The sequence below is a fragment of the Microcaecilia unicolor genome, chromosome 7, assembly GCF_901765095.1.
Source record: "Microcaecilia unicolor chromosome 7, aMicUni1.1, whole genome shotgun sequence".
Lineage (NCBI taxonomy): Eukaryota > Metazoa > Chordata > Amphibia > Gymnophiona > Siphonopidae > Microcaecilia > Microcaecilia unicolor.
The window spans coordinates 42,788,912-42,806,225 of NC_044037.1; the positions used below are offsets into that span (position 1 = coordinate 42,788,912).

The 17,314-nt window shown below is 45.9% G+C and overlaps 1 protein-coding gene across 1 annotated transcript; it reads right to left on the reverse strand.

Moving 5' to 3' along the window:
- Positions 1-479: 479 nt before the first annotated feature.
- On the reverse strand, positions 480-13,528 carry BRS3 (bombesin receptor subtype 3). The gene is made up of 3 exons (XM_030209904.1): positions 13,104-13,528; positions 2,852-3,203; positions 480-881 (listed from the first exon to the last, which is right to left on the reverse strand). Exons 1-3 carry the CDS (start codon positions 13,526-13,528, stop codon positions 480-482), a joined length of 1,179 nt encoding a protein of 392 aa, XP_030065764.1.
- Positions 13,529-17,314: the final 3,786 nt, after the last annotated feature.

Below are 17,314 nucleotides of genomic sequence, written 5' to 3' on the forward strand. Positions count from 1 at the left end.
ATACCGTTACTAGAACAGCTCATTCATGAATGGAGTACATTTGTGTGACTGCATACCATGAGTTTTCTCTTCATGTGAATTAGATGTAATTCAGAATGGCGAGACACATTTATCATGGCATATCCATCTTTATGTCTTTATGGGAAAATCCCTCAGGGTACACCAAAACCCCCCAAACACATTTCCAAGGTCTAACCTAGTTTTACCATGATATATCAATATATGATGACACAAAAACAGCTTTCCTTAGCCAGAAGAAATACATTATATTTTTATAATTATAAAAGGTTACATTCCCAATTATATGATTTTCAAATGAAATGTGTTTTCCTCTCCTTTCATCATGTTTAAAGGTAACTGGAAAACATAATCTGTCCCATAGACAGGTGCAGCACTTATCGCAAATTCTACTGGAGTTCATACATTAGAAGAATCATCCAAGATGGAGGGGTGAAAAAAAATGATCAGAACAGTATTACTTAAGCACTGTCCTCGTCCTTTTTATAACCCGTTAGCAAGGAGAAGCTGATTTCTGAGATCTGGATGTTGCCTTTGACAGATGTTGCGCCGGTGGTGGTGTTGCTGTGGGAGGGGCTGGGTGCACGCACAGGGGGCTTTCCCAGACAGCAAAGCACTTGCTTCTTAAAATGTTGCCTGAAGCTTTTGCTGAGCCAGTAGAGAGCGAAGGGATTTACACAGGAATTGCTGAAAGCCAGGCAGCGAGAGAAGATGGTGGCAGTCAGGTGGAAAGCAGAGGAATCTACTGAGGAGCGGTACGTGAAGGAGCGGTACAAGTACAGGATGTGATTCGGCAGCCAGCAGAAGGCAAAGAGGCCGACTAATACTAGCACCGTCTTTGCAATTCTCTTGCGAGATTCAATCTAGAAAGGGGGATGAGAAAGACTGAGTTACATGAGCAAAAGCAATGCAGTTTTCTCCTAAAACTAATTCATCAGACAAATCATAGACGCGTCACTATCATATAACGTAGCGTAATATAGGGGTCTATTTACTAAAGGGTGCTACCATGTTTCCCCGAAAATAAGACACTGTCTTATATTAATTTTTGACCCCCAAAATGCGCTAGGTCTTATTTTCAGGGGCTGTCTTATTTTTCGGGGAAACATTGGGGTTGGATCGGGGTTGGCCCGCCCGCCCTCCGTCGCTCCCGGAACTAACCTTAAAACGCCTCCTTTCATCTTCGCAGCAAGCAGCAGCAGGGCAGGCCACTCTTTCCTTCCGTGTCCCGCCCTCGCCTGACGTAACGTCCGCGAGGGCGGGGCACGGAAGGAAGGAGAGGTCTGCCCTGCTGCTGCTGCTTCCTGCGAAGGTGAAAGGAGGCGTTTAAGGTTAATTCTGGGAGCGACGGAGGGTGGGTGGAGGGGGGGCCCAGCAACCTCGGGGGGGGGGGGGCGGCCTTGTCCGGCTCTCGGCGGCCCTGTTTTCAAACAAAAATTTGCTAGGTCTTATTTTCAGGGGAGGCCTTATATCTACCAATTCAGGAAAACCTCTACTAGATCTTATTTTCGGGGGATGTCTTACTTTCGGGGAAACAGGGTAAGCACTTAACACAGGGTTAGTACACAAGAACAGTCTACTGCAAAATGCTTTAAAGCGTTTTGCGGTATTTTGCCTGTTTGCACATGGTAATCCTCGTGTTATACCTATTTTTTAAAAATATTTTTTGGAGGAGGCATGGCACAGGGGGGAGGGTGGGCATTCTTGTGTTATCCAGCTAGGGCCAGATTCTGTAAATGATGTCTAAAATCTAGACGTGTCCAGAAAAAGCACTTAGCGCTATACTATAAACCGTGTCTAAAGTTAGGCACAGTTTATAGAATAAGCGCATAGGGCTGGGGAATGTGCCTGTATTTAGGCACAGCCATCTATGCCACTGAAAATCTGGTGTAAATACCCGCTCCAAAATAGAGCTGTGTTCCCCCGAATTCTATAACAACAAGCTTAAATTTGAGTCATGCCCCCCCAACACGCCCACAATCCTCCCGTGGCCACACCCCCTTTCCAGCTATTTCCGCACACTAACTGGATAACACAGGGTTAATGCAAGTGCTCCCGTGTTAATTTTGTGCAGGTGCCACACACTAATGAGAAGATTAGCGCATGACTTGGCGAAAAAAAGCCCGTAATTTAATTCTGTATTAAATCTGTGCTTAGCATGCAGGAAAGTCCCGTGTTAAAATGCGCCAAACCTAGATTTCACCACACCTTAGTAAAAGGGCACCATAGTTTATTTCACTCTTCTTCCTACAACTGCAGTTTTGGGAGGTAATTTTACAAAGTCCTTTCTACACTTATGTGGCCACATAGGCGTGAAAATGTCTTCTTATAAAGTACCGACTGCTGTAAAAGTAGGTGCCATGACATGATGATGTGTATTTTGCCAGTGGGTGTGCAGAGGGGTGGAGTCTGGGTAGTGCGTGGGCGGAGTTAATACTTGCATGCATAGCTTATGAAATACCTTACTGCACCAAATGTTCAATAATAATTCAATTTGCATGTACATCTTTAGGTGCCGGGATCCGTACATAAATATTACGCATGGATCTGAAAAGGGGACGTGGCCAAGGGAGGGGCATGGGTGGATCAAGGGTATTCCTGGAATTTGCACGCAGCGTTATAGAATTTCGGGATCTGCACCTAATTTAGGGGTGAGAATTTACACTAGTATCAGAAGTCTAAATATTGCAAAGGCTCATTCTCTTAGTCTCAGTGAGTTAATTCATTCAGGATTTATTGTGTATATAAACAAGGGAAAATAAATGCTAAGCCAAGTCCGTGTGTCATTCCAGTGCTTGTGTTTTTCTCCAGTATTGAAGTTAAGCTACTTTACCTGTTTTCGAGCGTGAGCTTGCTCTTCGGCTGGCATATTGAATGTGCTTCTATACAAGGTTCTGGCAATGAGGCAGTAATAGACTGATATAATAGTCAATGGGATGAGATAGAACACTAGAAAGCACAGGACAGAATGGATTTCCTGGAGAACCTTTTCAGAAACTGGGTATGGGGCACAGGCTTCGAAGGTTGTGTTTTCATCAGGACTGAGGAACAAGTACAAATCTGAAAAAACAGCCTCTGGAACAGCTAAGAGCATTGAGATGATCCAGACACAGCATGCTTTGCCACAAGTCTTCAGAACAGCATCCGAGCTCTGAAGCTCCAGGGGCTTCACGATGGCTCTGTACCTAGAGAAAATCCCAAGAGCACCACATTAGAACACATATGGTCACAATATCTTCTGACACAACTAATAAAAAGGTTCCCTCCCACCTACATTCTCTGCTTCTACTGCCTTTGTCAGTTTCTCTGAATGGAAATACTCTATTGCTCTCTTTGTAAAATTCTTTCGTGCCACGTTGTCTCTTATCATTTACATTCGGTGGAACCGAAATTCAAAGGCCCTTTTAATAAAAGGTACTAAGCCCTTAACACGCAGATAATGTACAAGAACAGGTTGGCACATAAACCCATTAAAGCGTTTTACGGAATTTTGCGTGTTACTGATTTTTTAAAAAGTGTTTTTGGGAGGGGGCATAGCATGGGTGGGGAATGGGTATGTTTGCATTAACCAGCTAAAAGGGTATAGGTAGAGAGCTAAATATTCCAATCAATGCACTCAAAATAATATTTTTGTGAAAGGAGAAATTCTCAGAGGTTAGACTCACTCAAGCAGACAACCCACAGTGAGTAGGCTGTTCCTAGAGGGTGGATGGGTTTCTCTATCATAGAATGTCTCCAGATTATCTTTGATACACCCATGAGCAAACCTATGCTCCCAATCAAATCAAGTGATGACCACAATAATGGCGTGCCTGTTGTATTGTAAATTACAAAAAGCTCTCTAGCTATATCCCGCACTAGAAACTTCCCTATTCATATATACTGCTAACTCACACATCATAAGCAAACATCTAGCAATAGATACCTTATGAGGCAAAAAGCCTTACTTACTACTCTGTAAACTTCTTTACCTTACTAGTAAGTTCGGCACCCCGACATAATAGACCATACACAAAAAAACCCGACAAAAAACCCCAACAAAACAGACTAAAACCAAAACAGACCATGACAAAAAAAACTCTCCCCAAAAAAACCCCACAACAAAACAACTCAAGACAAAATAGACTCTTAATCAAGCTGGATTATGTTTTCAAGCAGATTTATGATTATTACTAGATACCAAGTGTGGATAGTGAAGTCAAGCCGTAGGCAGGTGCCAGGACTTTCAAGTGACAAGCCGTGGACTTTCTCAGTAATTTATGGCTCCTCCACTTCTTTGCACCCTTCAAATTCGTACCATTCAAAAATAAATCTATTTCATCAGGCCCTTTTGTCGGGAGTCTATTTTGTCAGGGACTTTTATGTCGGGAACTTTTTTTGTTTGGAACTTTTTTGTCTGGTTTCTTTTGACCAGGTGCCAGTAAGTTCAACCTAAACATAGGTACACATTTCACTGAAATACACAGATGCTATATAATTATAACCCTCTTCAGTACTCTTTACAAATATAATATCTGGTGTGTCCTAGGTCTATACATAAAAGGATTTGTTGTAAATATTGGTGAGGAGAAATACAAAATAGGGAAGAACACTTCTCAGAAAATATTCTTAAGTATTCTTAAAGAAAACATTCTTGAAGAAAGTGTGCACAACACCCGGCAGCTACTGCAAGTATCGGCGTCGACCAATTTCCTTCGCCGCTACTTCCGACGTGGTGGCAGAATACCATCTGTGTCCAATTCTGCAGGGTTTCGAGACAATCTTCATCAGGGACCCAGAATGTTGCTGCCTCCTCCTATAAATGAATACACTTGAGTATATTCATTGAGGCAGCAACATTCCGGGTCCACGTCGGAAATAGCGGCGAAGGAAACTGGTCAACGCCGATACTTGCAGTAGCTGCTGGGTGTTGTGCACACACCTGGCAGCGCACAGATAAGTATGCCTTTCTTCAAGAATGTTTTCTTTATGAATATACTAGTAAAAAAGGCCCGTTTCTGACACAAATGAAACGGGTGCTAGCAAGGTTTTCCTCGGAGTGTGTATGTTTGAGAGAGTTTGTGTGTGAGAGTGACTGTGTGAGAGAGAGAGAGTGAATCTGCGAGTGTGTGTGTGTGACAGAGAGAGTGAGACTGGGTGCGAGTGTGTCTGTGAGAGAGAGTGTGTGTGCCTTGGGCCCCTCCCTCCCACCCAGTTCCAGTGTCCCCCCTTCCTCCGTGTTCCAGGGTCGTCTTTCCCCCGCCCTCCCTCCGAGTTCCAGGGTCGTTTCCCCCGTTTTTTAAAAAAGTTTTTGTACAGGTGGTGCATTCCTCCCCCTCCTCCCCTCTTGTCCCCTCCTCCAAGTTCCAGACCCCCCTTCCTCCCTCCCTCCCTCCCCCCCCCAGTTCCAGACCACTGTCCCCCCCAGTTCCAGACCCCCCTCCGAATTCCAGACCCCCCTCCGAATTCCAGACCCCTCCACTCTCCGAGTTCCAGACCCCACCTCCCTGCCTCCCTCCCTCCGATTTGCAGACTCCCCTTCCTCCGATTTCCCGACCCCTCCCTCAGAGTTCCTCACCCCTGGACCCCCCCTGCCGCGACCCTCTCGAGCCCCTCTTCCCGCCGCCAACCCTCGGGGCTTCGGAGCCCATCTGTGAAGAAAGTTACGGACACAGGCAGGCAGACGCATAAAACGTTGGGGGTGAGAATTATATAGGATGCGTCATAATGGGTCTAGTGACATCAGCTAGGGCTTCGGAGCCCATCTGTGAAGAAAGTTACGGACACAGGCAGGCAGACACATAGAATGTTGGAGGTGAGAATTATTATATAGGATAGGATATAGAATTTGAGGGTTAGTGTCTCCTAAATAGGAGGTGGTAAGTGCTCCCATGTTAAGCTTTTGCAAGTCTCATGAGCTAATGGCAATGTTAGCACATGACCTGCAACTAAAAAGAAAAGTCCTACAAAAGTGCTGCATTAAATCTGGGCTTAGCACGCGGGAAAGTCTGTTTATGTTTATGTGTTATTTCATTTGATGTACCACCTATACAAAGTAGGGTCAAAGCGGCTCACAATAAAAAATAAAATAGATAAAAATAAGAAGGGGAAGGGAAATACAATATGCTAATGTGACAGAACAGTGTGTTTTAAGCCTGTAAAACTGCCTTAATTCTTGAAGTATATTCAGTGGTGTGCTGGAGCCGGCTCGCACCGGCTCGCAAGAGCCGCTTGTTAAATTTTGACAGCTCTTGCGAGCCGGTTGTTGTAGGGGGCGAGCCGGCTCCACTGCACGAGGTAAGCATGGCAGGAGGGCGCCATGCTTACCTCCCCTCCCGCTTCCATCCATGTGTAGCGATGTCCTTGGCCCCCCCCCCATCCTCCCCTGCCGCTCCCATTTGTCCGTTAATTACCTGCCTCGAAGCGCCGCATTATCTAAAGCCTGCCTGCTGCCCGTCTCCAGCTGCCTGCCTTCCCTGCTTGCTTCTCAGGAGTTGGTTCGCGCCTTAGTCCCGCCTTCTGACGTCATTCTGACGTCATTTCCTTTTCCCGCGGCGGGACTAAGGGCGCGAACCAACTCCTGAGAAGCAAGCAGGGAAGGCAGGCAGCTGGAGACGGGCAGCAGGCAGGCTTTAGATAATGCGGCGCTTCGAGGCAGGTAATTGAAATGGACAGATGGGAGCGGCAGGGGAGGATGGGGGGGGGGGGGGCGAAGGACATCTAGACCTGGATGGGAGCGGGAGGGTAGGGGAGGGAGGAGAACTGCTGGGCATGGATAGGCAGAGGGAGGCAGGGGAGAGAATTGCTGGGCATGGATGGGCAGAGGGAAGCAGGGGAGAGAATTGCTGGGCATGGATGGGCAGAGGGAGGCAGGGGAGAGAATTGCTGGGCATGGGTGGGCAGAGGGAGGCAGGGGAGAGAATTGCTGGGCATGGATGGGCAGAGGGAGACAGGGGAGAGAATTGCTGGGCATGGGTGGGCAGAGGGAGGCAGGGGAGAGAATTGCTGGGCATGGATGGGCAGAGGGGGGCAGGGGAGAGAATTGCTGGGCATGGATGGGCAGAGGGAAGCAGGGGAGAGAATTGCTGGGCATGGATGGGCAGAGGGAGGCAGGGGAGAGAATTGCTGGGCATGGATGGGCAGAGGGGGCAGGGGAGAGAATTGCTGAGCATGGATGGGCAGAGGGAAGCAGGGGAGAGAATTGCTGGGCATGGGTGGGCAGAGGGAGGCAGGGGAGAGAATTGCTGGGCATGGATGTGCAGAGGGAGGCAGGGGAGAGAATTGCTGGGCATGGATGGGCAGAGGGGGGCAGGGGAGAGAATTACTGAGCATGGATGGGCAGAGGGAAGCAGGGGAGAGAATTGCTGGGCATGGATGGGCAGAGGGGGGCAGGGGAGAGAATTGCTGGGCATGGATGGGCAGAGGGAAGCAGGGGAGAGAATTGCTGGGCATGGATGGGCAGAGGGAGGCAGGGGAGAGAATTGCTGGGCAGAGGGGGGCAGGGGAGAGAATTGCTGAGCATGGATGGGCAGAGGGAAGCAGGGGAGAGAATTGCTGGGCATGGGTGGGCAGAGGGAGGCAGGGGAGAGAATTGCTGGGCATGGATGGGCAGAGGGAGGCAGGGGAGAGAATTGCTGGGCATGGATGGGCAGAGGGGGGCAGGGGAGAGAATTGCTGGGCATGGATGGGCAGAGGAGAGAATTGCTGGGCATGGATGGATAGAGAGGGGCAGGGGAGAGAGGAGAGTTTCAGGACATGGATGGCGGGGAGAGCAAGAGAAATTCTGGACATGGAGGGAAGATAGAGGAAGGAGATTAGATGAGGGAAAAGGAAGTGAGGAGAGAAACTGCACATGGATGGAGAAAATAGGCAGAAGCTGGATCCACTGTACAGTCAAGTATGCGGAGGACCAGAAATGAAGAAGAAAGGAGGAAAGAAAAGAAATAAATGGAAAGGAAGCCCTGGAAACGGAGTCAAGGGAACAGATAGAGAGCAGCAGAATCAGATACTGGACCTGCATGATCAGAGAAACAAAGTCACCAGACAACAAAGGTAGAAAAAAAATAATTTTATTTTCATTATAGTGTTTGGAATATGTCCACTTTGAGAATCAGGTGCTGAACGTTAAAAGTTTATGTTTATTTACTTATTTATGGCATTTTATCCCATATTAAACATGAATTAGATTGGAACCTGGGATCATTTAATTTTTTTTTCCTGGAGAGAGTAATGTGTTGGCCGCTGCCCCCCCCCCCCCCCCTGGGTATAGCCAGCTCTGCAATTTTTTTTGGGGGGGGGCACAGAGGTGGGTGGGGGGGGGGCGCAGTGGTGGACGGGGGGGGGGGGGGGCGCAGAGGTGGATGTGGGGGCACCGAGGTGGACGGGGGGGGGGGGGGGCGCCGAGGTGGACCGGGGAGAGAGCCTGTTGTTAAAAATTTACCAGCACACCACTGAGTATATTGCTCTAGTTTGGCCAGCAGGTGGTGCATGTTATGTTTTAAGCTGTTACAAAGAACTGACCTTTCCTTCTTTAGTTAACACAGGTAAAGGAAATGCCTGCAGTGATGTAACCAGCTAGTTTTAAAACTTGTTCTGGGCTCTGATTGGCTCACGAGCTCAATTTCATTTGGATTTCACTGGCTTTTGCCCCAGTCAGCCCAGGACAAGAGAGAGATCTCTTTGTTGAGGCCCTGTGATCAGTTATATTTGATATTCTGTGACCAGCATATTTTCTGATCATCCCAGGTACTTTTTAGAAAATAAACAAATGTTTAGATAGTTTTACAATTGATCCATATTTCAGTTACCTGTTATTGTTTGCTGATTGCACTTTTCTTGTTCATCGCTCAATATTTTTAAGGCCATGAACAAAATTCAGTTTATTGCCTTTGCTGTCTGGACTGATATATGTTGGGTCTGTGAGTGCTTTCTGGGACTTGTGGGACCACTGGGAATGTGGCCTCCAGTAACCTAGAAATCACTGGGGATAATTTGAGAGCGGGAGACTCGCCCAGAGGCGGTTGTGACACAGTCGGTGGGAGGAGGGTGCTTGTGTAGAGCACAAGCAGTAGATGCAGACAGACCTGAGCTGTGGTGGGGAGACCCTCTAAGTGGCCATAGGATAACCCCAGGCGGGTGGCTAGGTGTTTCGTGACAGCTGATAGGAAAGAAATCAATCAATCATACACAGAAGTCTGACAAGAGACACTAACAAATAAAACAGGACAATACCATTCAATGGTATGAGAATGTGCTAAGCCCAGATTTTAGTGCTCTTTGGTAAAAGGGCTACTTCTAACTGGATAAATACTAGTGAGTGGGATATTCAGCCAATAGTGCCACTGAATATGTCCTCTGACTGCCTCAACAATATTCGGATAGTGACAGGGCAGTCTGTGGGTGGAGCCAAAAGTTATCTGCTTAGTGGTGATATTCAAATCTCTAACCAGATCACTGATGGATAATGTGTTAGAACAGCAAAAAGGCTGACCTAACATTGGCTTTCCAGACCAGATAGCACTGCTGGTGTGTGTGCTGAAAGTGGACATTCTGCACCGGCATGTATCTAGCACTGAATATCAAGTGTAATTTAAAAACCACTGACTGCTAAAGACTGAATGTCAGCTCCAGTATTTACAGTCATTTTCTTTCACAATGGGCACGGTTTAATATTCGGCTTGTGTTGACATTTGGATTGCTCAGTATTCAATTAGTATTCAAATTCAGTTCTCACACTTCTTTCTGCAGAGCCTGGGAAAAATCTGCTAATCCCTGGATCTAATTTGCAATTTACTTTTTCTATTTTTGACACAGAGCTAAGTTTGGGTATTGCTATGCATTGGCACACCAGGCCAATGCCCTAAGTCTCTGTCAGTGCCCTGAATTTCATTCTTCACTCCTTGCGAACACTGCCCCCAGAACAGCTGTTCCCTTCTGGCAACATGCAGCTCCCAGCAAGTTTAAGTTACACAGTGTCTAACCTCCTGCACTGTTCTTATTAGACTGCAAAACTGTGAGAATGGCGCAACTCTAACTCACCAAGACCTGCATAGGCTGTAAGGGAATAGCTGATCTGGGGCTTATAATAGTGAGCAAGCTTTGGATCACTGTGAAGAAGGATTGGTAAAATGACAGACTAGTTTAGGAAAATAGGTTTGGGAGCAATGGTATTGTTATGGGTGGGCCCGGTGGGCACATCCGGCAGCAACGCACCTGTGATGTGGCTGGCGAGGAACCCCAAGCCCCACCAGCTGAAAAATCCTGAATTTCCCCCTCCCCTCCTCTGCAGGCAATCTCTCAGTCCCCCCTCCCTCGCGTACCTTTTAAAAGCTTCAGTTCTTTGCCAGCAATGAGCAGTGACTCATAATGTTGCTGCATCAGTGGCCAGTGCCAGACCTTTCCCTTTGATGTGGTTCTACCTATGCAGAAACAGGAAGCTGTGTCAGAGGGAAGGCTCTGGTGCTAGCGCTGCAGCATGTATGAGTTGCTGCTCGCTGCCGGTGAAGAACGGAAGTATTTAAAAGGTTCACGGAGGAGGGGGAGTTGAGAAATACCAGATCACCTTTTTTGGGGGGGAGGGGGGGAAGTTATGCATGGCAGGGGAAGGATTTTGTGTCCACCCACTTTGGGCTCAGGCCCACCCAAAATTGAATGCCTAGCTATGCCACTGGTTGGAAGTGCTGGCTGGTTGGTTCGGCTGGCAGGGAGATGATTGGATCAGACAGCTGAATAGCTAGTGATTGAGGGGCAACTTGATGACTAGGATGGGGCTAACTGAGAGGTGGGAAGGGCATCTGGTTGGCTGGAAGAAGACAGACACCTGGGGGACAGGGGGGCGGTTGAGTGTCTAGCAAGTAGAGGTGACTGTTTTACGGTTGGGAATGAAGGGAGAATGGTGGCTCAGTGTGGCTGGGGTTCAGGGGTGATGGTTGGCTAAGGAGGAGTAGAGACAAGTAACATGTTTAGTTGGGGAGGTGGCTTGGAGTTGGCAGGCTGGATGGGTAGGGTTGGAGGTTAGGGACGTGATCTTTAAGTTTAACTTGGGAAGTGCCTATAGGCAGGGATAGTCCTAGGAGCGGGCATCTCAAAGAGTGACTTCTCCCTCCATCCAGCCTTCTATCTGCTGGAATACTGCTATTCAGCTAACTGTATAGCTGAGGGGTGTGTCAGCTAGATTGGGCCAAATTTAAGATATTGCCCCCCCCCCCCCCAATAGGCAGAACTGGAAAGAGGTGGGGTAGAGGAGGTTTTTTCTTCAGAAATCATAGAGCATAGCTCTAAAGCAAGTGGAATCAGGCTCCTATGTAATCCAGGTATTTGGAGTCTTCAAAAGTTGGGGCTTAGGTAGTCACCTATGTGGCCTGTGCTTAAATCCAGGCCTGCAGCTGTGGGAAGTGACTGGTTGGCTGGGTTGGGGGACAACTGACTGGGTATGAGTGGAGGGGTGGATTGCTGGCTGCAGTTTGGGGGCTGGTTGGATAAAAGTGGCTGATTGGCTTGGGGGGGGGGGGGGTAGGGTGATCGCATCCCAACAAGAGCAGGAGAGAGAAAACTCCGTTGCCAGGCCCCCCTTGCATTGCCTGCCTAGCAGCTGCTGGGCTCTGAGGCCACGCATGCTCAGTTTTGAGACTAAGCATGTGCGACCCGAGGAAAGCAGCCGCAGGGGCAGGCAATACTGGGCAGAGGAAGGAGCCATGTTGCCTGCAGCTGGTGGGGCCAGCTAAGGTACTTTGGGTGGGCAGGCGGCAGCGGTGACAATTTTGGGGGAGGCGGCAGCAGTGGTGGCGATGGCGATTCTGCCCTGGGCCTGGCGGCGGTGACCCTGCCCCATGCCCCTCTCAGTTTCTCGGCGGCCCCTGATCTTACCAATCACAAAAACAGATATGCTGTAAGTCTGTTGTCCGGTGTGCTAGTTGGATGCTTTCAGTTTAATGTACCATTGTACCAGTCCTTATTGTTACAAAATCTGTCTTTGTGGTCAGTAAGGTAAGACTCCTGATGAAGGCACGCCAGCCGAAACACGGTCATGTCGAGCCTTTTTGACAATTGACCCACAGTGCTTTAGAAATAATAAAGACCCCATTTTTTTGAATCCGCTTTGGCTTCCTGTTCTTTTGCTCCATCACCTTTGACTGCTGGTTTGGGTAGGCATTGGAGAGGTTTGAGTTTATCCTCGTTTTTCCCTTGCAGCCTAACTGTGGGTTCCATTTACTGAATCTACCCCTTACTGCATGGTAAATGCAAAACTTTACCACACTGTAGTAAAAGAACCCCATATTCTTAACTACAAGTTAGCGTCTTTTAGGGTAACATGCTAAAGTTACCAACAATGTAAAAAAATATCCATCCATCAGAGTGTGCATAGTACGTACAGAACCATGTTCAGAAAAGCAATTCAATTGCCTCTGTAAACCGCTCTGACAGCTGCAACTCGTATTAAACTTGAAACCTGAATAATTTTAACAGAAACATTTGTTTCTCTCTATACATGGTTAAAAGACAGACTTTTCTAAACAAAAGAACTCTACATTTCTGCAATATTCACTGTCCTGGCCAACACTTCAGGGAATTGGTCATGTTAAAAAATTAAAATAATGAATAAAACAAATATTAGAAAACTGCTGGAAGTCTGTCTACAAATGTGCACAAAAATGATTAGAGAAGTTTGGAAAGAATGATCACATCCTACTGAAACATGAAATGTGTGTGTGTGTTTATTTACACTAATAAATGAAACCTATAGTCCAGAAAGAGACCGATATTAGTAGCCTACAAATTGTTAACTAAGACTTCCAAAAATGAGAATTCTGCTTCTCCAGGGGTTAACCTCATTTTTCAGATAATTTACAAATAAGCTCCTGTGCCCTGGTCTGACCTGCTTCCTATTCTGGACTATCTGCTTCATTAATTAGGCTGTCATTATCCAAATCAACAAAGTAAGACAATATCAAAAGAAATCATAAGAGTGTCTCTCATGCAGTTCTTGCAAGCTTATCAAAGAATATGCACTGCCCTATGAAATGGCATAAACGCAAAATTCTTGTGAAGCTCACAAATAAGCAATTTCTGGGTTTTTTTTTTCAGAAATATAGAGGAAAAGAGCCCACCTGTCAGCACTGAGGACGGTTAACGTGAACACCGATACTCCAACAGAAGTTAACTGTATAAAAGAAATCACCTTGCAACCCAGTCTTCCAAAAAGCCACTTATCCACAATGTAGCGTGTGGCATCTACAGGAACACAAGTTAAGAGCAGCAGCAGGTCTCCTAAAGCCAGGCTGGCTATGAAAATGTTTGGAACGGTTTGCATTGATTTCACCTTGAAAAACACTTTGATGAGTATTGCATTTCCAAGGAAACCGACTGAAATGATCACCGAGTAGGTGACAGAAATTGTAGTCAATATTTCCGCTCCGGGCGAGGAGTCTTCAGCCTCTTCCAGAAACCCACTGAGGACCTGGCCGGCGCTTGCCTTACCGTTTGCAGCCCGTGACAAAGTCTGATTAGAGGAAGGAAAGCTGTTTTGAGACATTTTCTTTAAAAAAAAAAAAAACCAAAAAAAACCCAACCCACAAGTTTTAAATGTATATTCTTCCTAGCCTCAAAACAGTTAATACTAATTTTTGTATCCAACAACCTTCAGCAGGTAAGATTCCCTTAAAATGGAAAGAGTTAGAGACAGTGTAAAAATCTTGCTACACTGGAGATAATAATGACATTTCTTCCCTTTCCTGACTGTCAAACCATGCCTGCATAAATGCACACAGTTTAATACTGAACAGCCTGGGAGGAGGAGATATCTTTTATTGGGTTATCAGCTATGAGCTAAGTAAAGGGATTTTCTCTATTATTATCTAAAGTACTATTTTTCCTCTTAGATAATATTGGATAATTAGCGAGAATTTCAATGCTTTTATTTTTAATAATGGTGTGGATACAAATTAAAGGTTTTGTTTACTAAATTACATTAAGACAATAACATGCATTATTTGCCAATAACCTATCTTAATGTGGGATTTATTACCAGAATGCATGTTAAATACTAATGAACTGCAAAATATACATATGCATACAAAGCAGTTCATTATTATGCAAAATGAATAACGGAGCTTGTGGTAAACTGTGCAAGCTTTGTTATTCATGGAAAGCTAAATACTTCAAGAGGTGTTGTTAGCTTTCTCCCTGGATTTACAATATAACAAAAAAACCTGCCCCCCTCCACCTTCCCTTGCTGCTTTAAAAAATGATGGGGGCCCCCCTCTGATACTCCCCTTGTTTCATTTTAAAAGAAATGTTGCCCTGTAGGTAGAACCAAACATTTTTTTTTCAGGGGGAGGGGACAAACAGTTCCTTTTTCACCCCCCCCCCCCCTCAAATTAAAATACTTCAGCTGGCAGTAATCCCCAAGCCCCACTAATTGCAGAAATTCGGAGCCCATCCCAAGTCTACTAAAGCTAAATATATCCCATTGTATTGTAAGAACTGTATTAGCATGAATGTTCTAATATGTGCTTATTAGGGAAAGGGAAATGGGACTTGATATATTGCCTTTCTGAGGTTTTTGCAACTACATTCAAAGCGGTTTACATATATTCAGGTACTTATTTTGTACCAGGGGCAATGGAGGGTTAAGTGACTTGCCCAGAGTCACAAGGACCTGCAGCAGGAATCAAACTCAGTTCTTTCCCCAGGATCAAAGTTCACTGCACTAATCACTAGGCTACTCCTCCACCCATTAGGGATTTCATTGGTATTACATTCATCATATCACATCTATGTATTTGAATGTACTTCCATGCTGTCAATTATGGTAATGTTTGTATTGTACTGGCATTCATCATATTTCTGTTATATGATTGTTCTACAAATTATTTATTTATTAGGATTTATTTACCGCCTTTTTGAAGGAATTCACTCAAGGCGGTGTACAGTAAGTTTGTCCTAATGAAAGAAAAAAAAACTTTGGTGAAACATTCACACATCTTATAAATTAAGCTTTTTCTCCTCGTGCAAAACACAGAAAACACAGCAGTGAGTTATATGCAGCTATAAATGGATAAACCTAAGCCACAGTGAAGTGCTGTGGGACAAGACAAAAACACAGAGAGGCAGCTAATCAGCTCACAGAGGACCTAGTGATGCCTCCCTTGCACAAACGCCTAGAATAAGTTGGAGCAGCAGGAGAAAAGTAGAACCCCCCCCCCCCCCCCACACACACACACACACACAAATAAATAAAAAAAAGCCAGCTTCACAGTTCATTAAGGAAAAAAGGGCTGAAATGTTTGTAAGTCATGCCCTGGGGTAGGAGGTAACTCCTTTGGGTTCTGCAAGGTCTGCTGGGTAAAGATCACTGCAGGATGCTGCTAAAAGTGTATATTTCTGATACTGTATTTATTTATTTGTTACATTTATATCCCACATTTTCCCACCTATTTGCAGACTCAATGTGGCTTACAAAGTACTGTAAAGGCATTTGCCATTTCGGTTGATAACAAATAGAAGATTGTGTTGAGGTCAGATTAGGTAGAAGTGAATCAGGCGTCATGGGGTCGAGGGGAAAGGGGAAAGTAAATTGACCAGTACGAACCTTGATTGTGTTGTGTTGCTGGGTGTGAGGACTTATGTTGGATCAGTGGGATTAGTCCTTTCAATTTGCCATTTCCAAGTTTACCTCATTGATTGTATTCATGCTTACATTTCGGTCACTTTACTATTGTTATGCTGTTAACAAAATCGAACATTTTGGGGGAGATTCTATATACAGTGGTGGAAATAAGTATTTGATCCCTTGCTGATTTTGTAAGTTTGCCCACTGACAAAGACATGAGCAGCCCATAATTGAAGGGTAGGTTATTGGTAACAGTGAGAGATAGCACATCACAAATTAAATCCGGAAAATCACATTGTGGAAAGTATATGAATTTATTTGCATTCTGCAGAGGGAAATAAGTATTTAATCCCTCTGGCAAACAAGACCTAATACTTGGTGGCAAAACCCTTGTTGGCAAGCACAGCGGTCAGACGTCTTCTGTAGTTGATGATGAGGTTTGCACACATGTCAGGAGGAATTTTGGTCCACTCCTCTTTGCAGATCATCTCTAAATCATTAAGAGTTCTGGGCTGTCGCTTGGCAACTCGCAGCTTCAGCTCCCTCCATAAGTTTTCAATGGGATTAAGGTCTGGTGACTGGCTAGGCCACTCCATGACCCTAATGTGCTTCTTCCTGAGCCACTCCTTTGTTGCCTTGGCTGTATGTTTTGGGTCATTGTCGTGCTGGAAGACCCAGCCACGACCCATTTTTAAGGCCCTGGCGGAGGGAAGGAGGTTGTCACTCAGAATTGTACGGTACATGGCCCCATCCATTCTCCCATTGATGCGGTGAAGTAGTCCTGTGCCCTTAGCAGAGAAACACCCCCAAAACATAACATTTCCACCTCCATGCTTGACAGTGGGGACGGTGTTCTTTGGGTCATAGGCAGCATTTCTCTTCCTCCAAACACGGCGAGTTGAGTTCATGCCAAAGAGCTCAATTTTTGTCTCATCTGACCACAGCACCTTCTCCCAATCACTCTCGGCATCATCCAGGTGTTCACTGGCAAACTTCAGACGGGCCGTCACATGTGCCTTCCGGAGCAGGGGGACCTTGCGGGCACTGCAGGATTGCAATCCGTTATGTCGTAATGTGTTACCAATGGTTTTCGTGGTGACAGTGGTCCCAGCTGCCTTGAGATCATTGACAAGTTCCCCCCTTGTAGTTGTAGGCTGATTTCTAACCTTCCTCATGATCAAGGATACCCCACGAGGTGAGATTTTGCGTGGAGCCCCAGATCTTTGTCGATTGACAGTCATTTTGTACTTCTTCCATTTTCTTACTATGGCACCAACAGTTGTCTCCTTCTCGCCCAGCGTCTTACTGATGGTTTTGTAGCCCATTCCAGCCTTGTGCAGGTGTATGATCTTGTCCCTGACATCCTTAGACAGCTCCTTGCTCTTGGCCATTTTGTAGAGGTTAGAGTCTGACTGATTCACTGAGTCTGTAGACAGGTGTCTTTCATACAGGTGACCATTGCCGACAGCTGTCTGTCATGCAGGTAACGAGTTGATTTGGAGCATCTACCTGGTCTGTAGGGGCCAGATCTCTTACTGGTTGGTGGGGGATCAAATACTTATTTCCCTCTGCAGAATGCAAATAAATTCATATACTTTCCACAATGTGATTTTCCGGATTTAATTTGTGATGTGCTATCTCTCACTGTTACCAATAACCTACCCTTCAATTATGGGCTGCTCATGTCTTTGTCAGTGGGCAAACTTA

What these genes read in the sequence shown, in the direction of transcription:
- BRS3 (XM_030209904.1), bottom strand. Translation starts at nt 13,528, where the DNA reads ATGTCTCAAAACAGCTTTCCTTCCTCTAATCAGACTTTGTCACGGGCT. An exon ending in ACCGTCCTCAGTGCTGACAG is followed by an intron (nt 3,204 to 13,103) that starts GTGGGCTCTTTT and finishes GATTTTCTCTAG; the next exon opens with GTACAGAGCCATCGTGAAGC. An exon ending in AAGCTCACGCTCGAAAACAG is followed by an intron (nt 882 to 2,851) that starts GTAAAGTAGCTT and finishes CCCCCTTTCTAG; the next exon opens with ATTGAATCTCGCAAGAGAAT.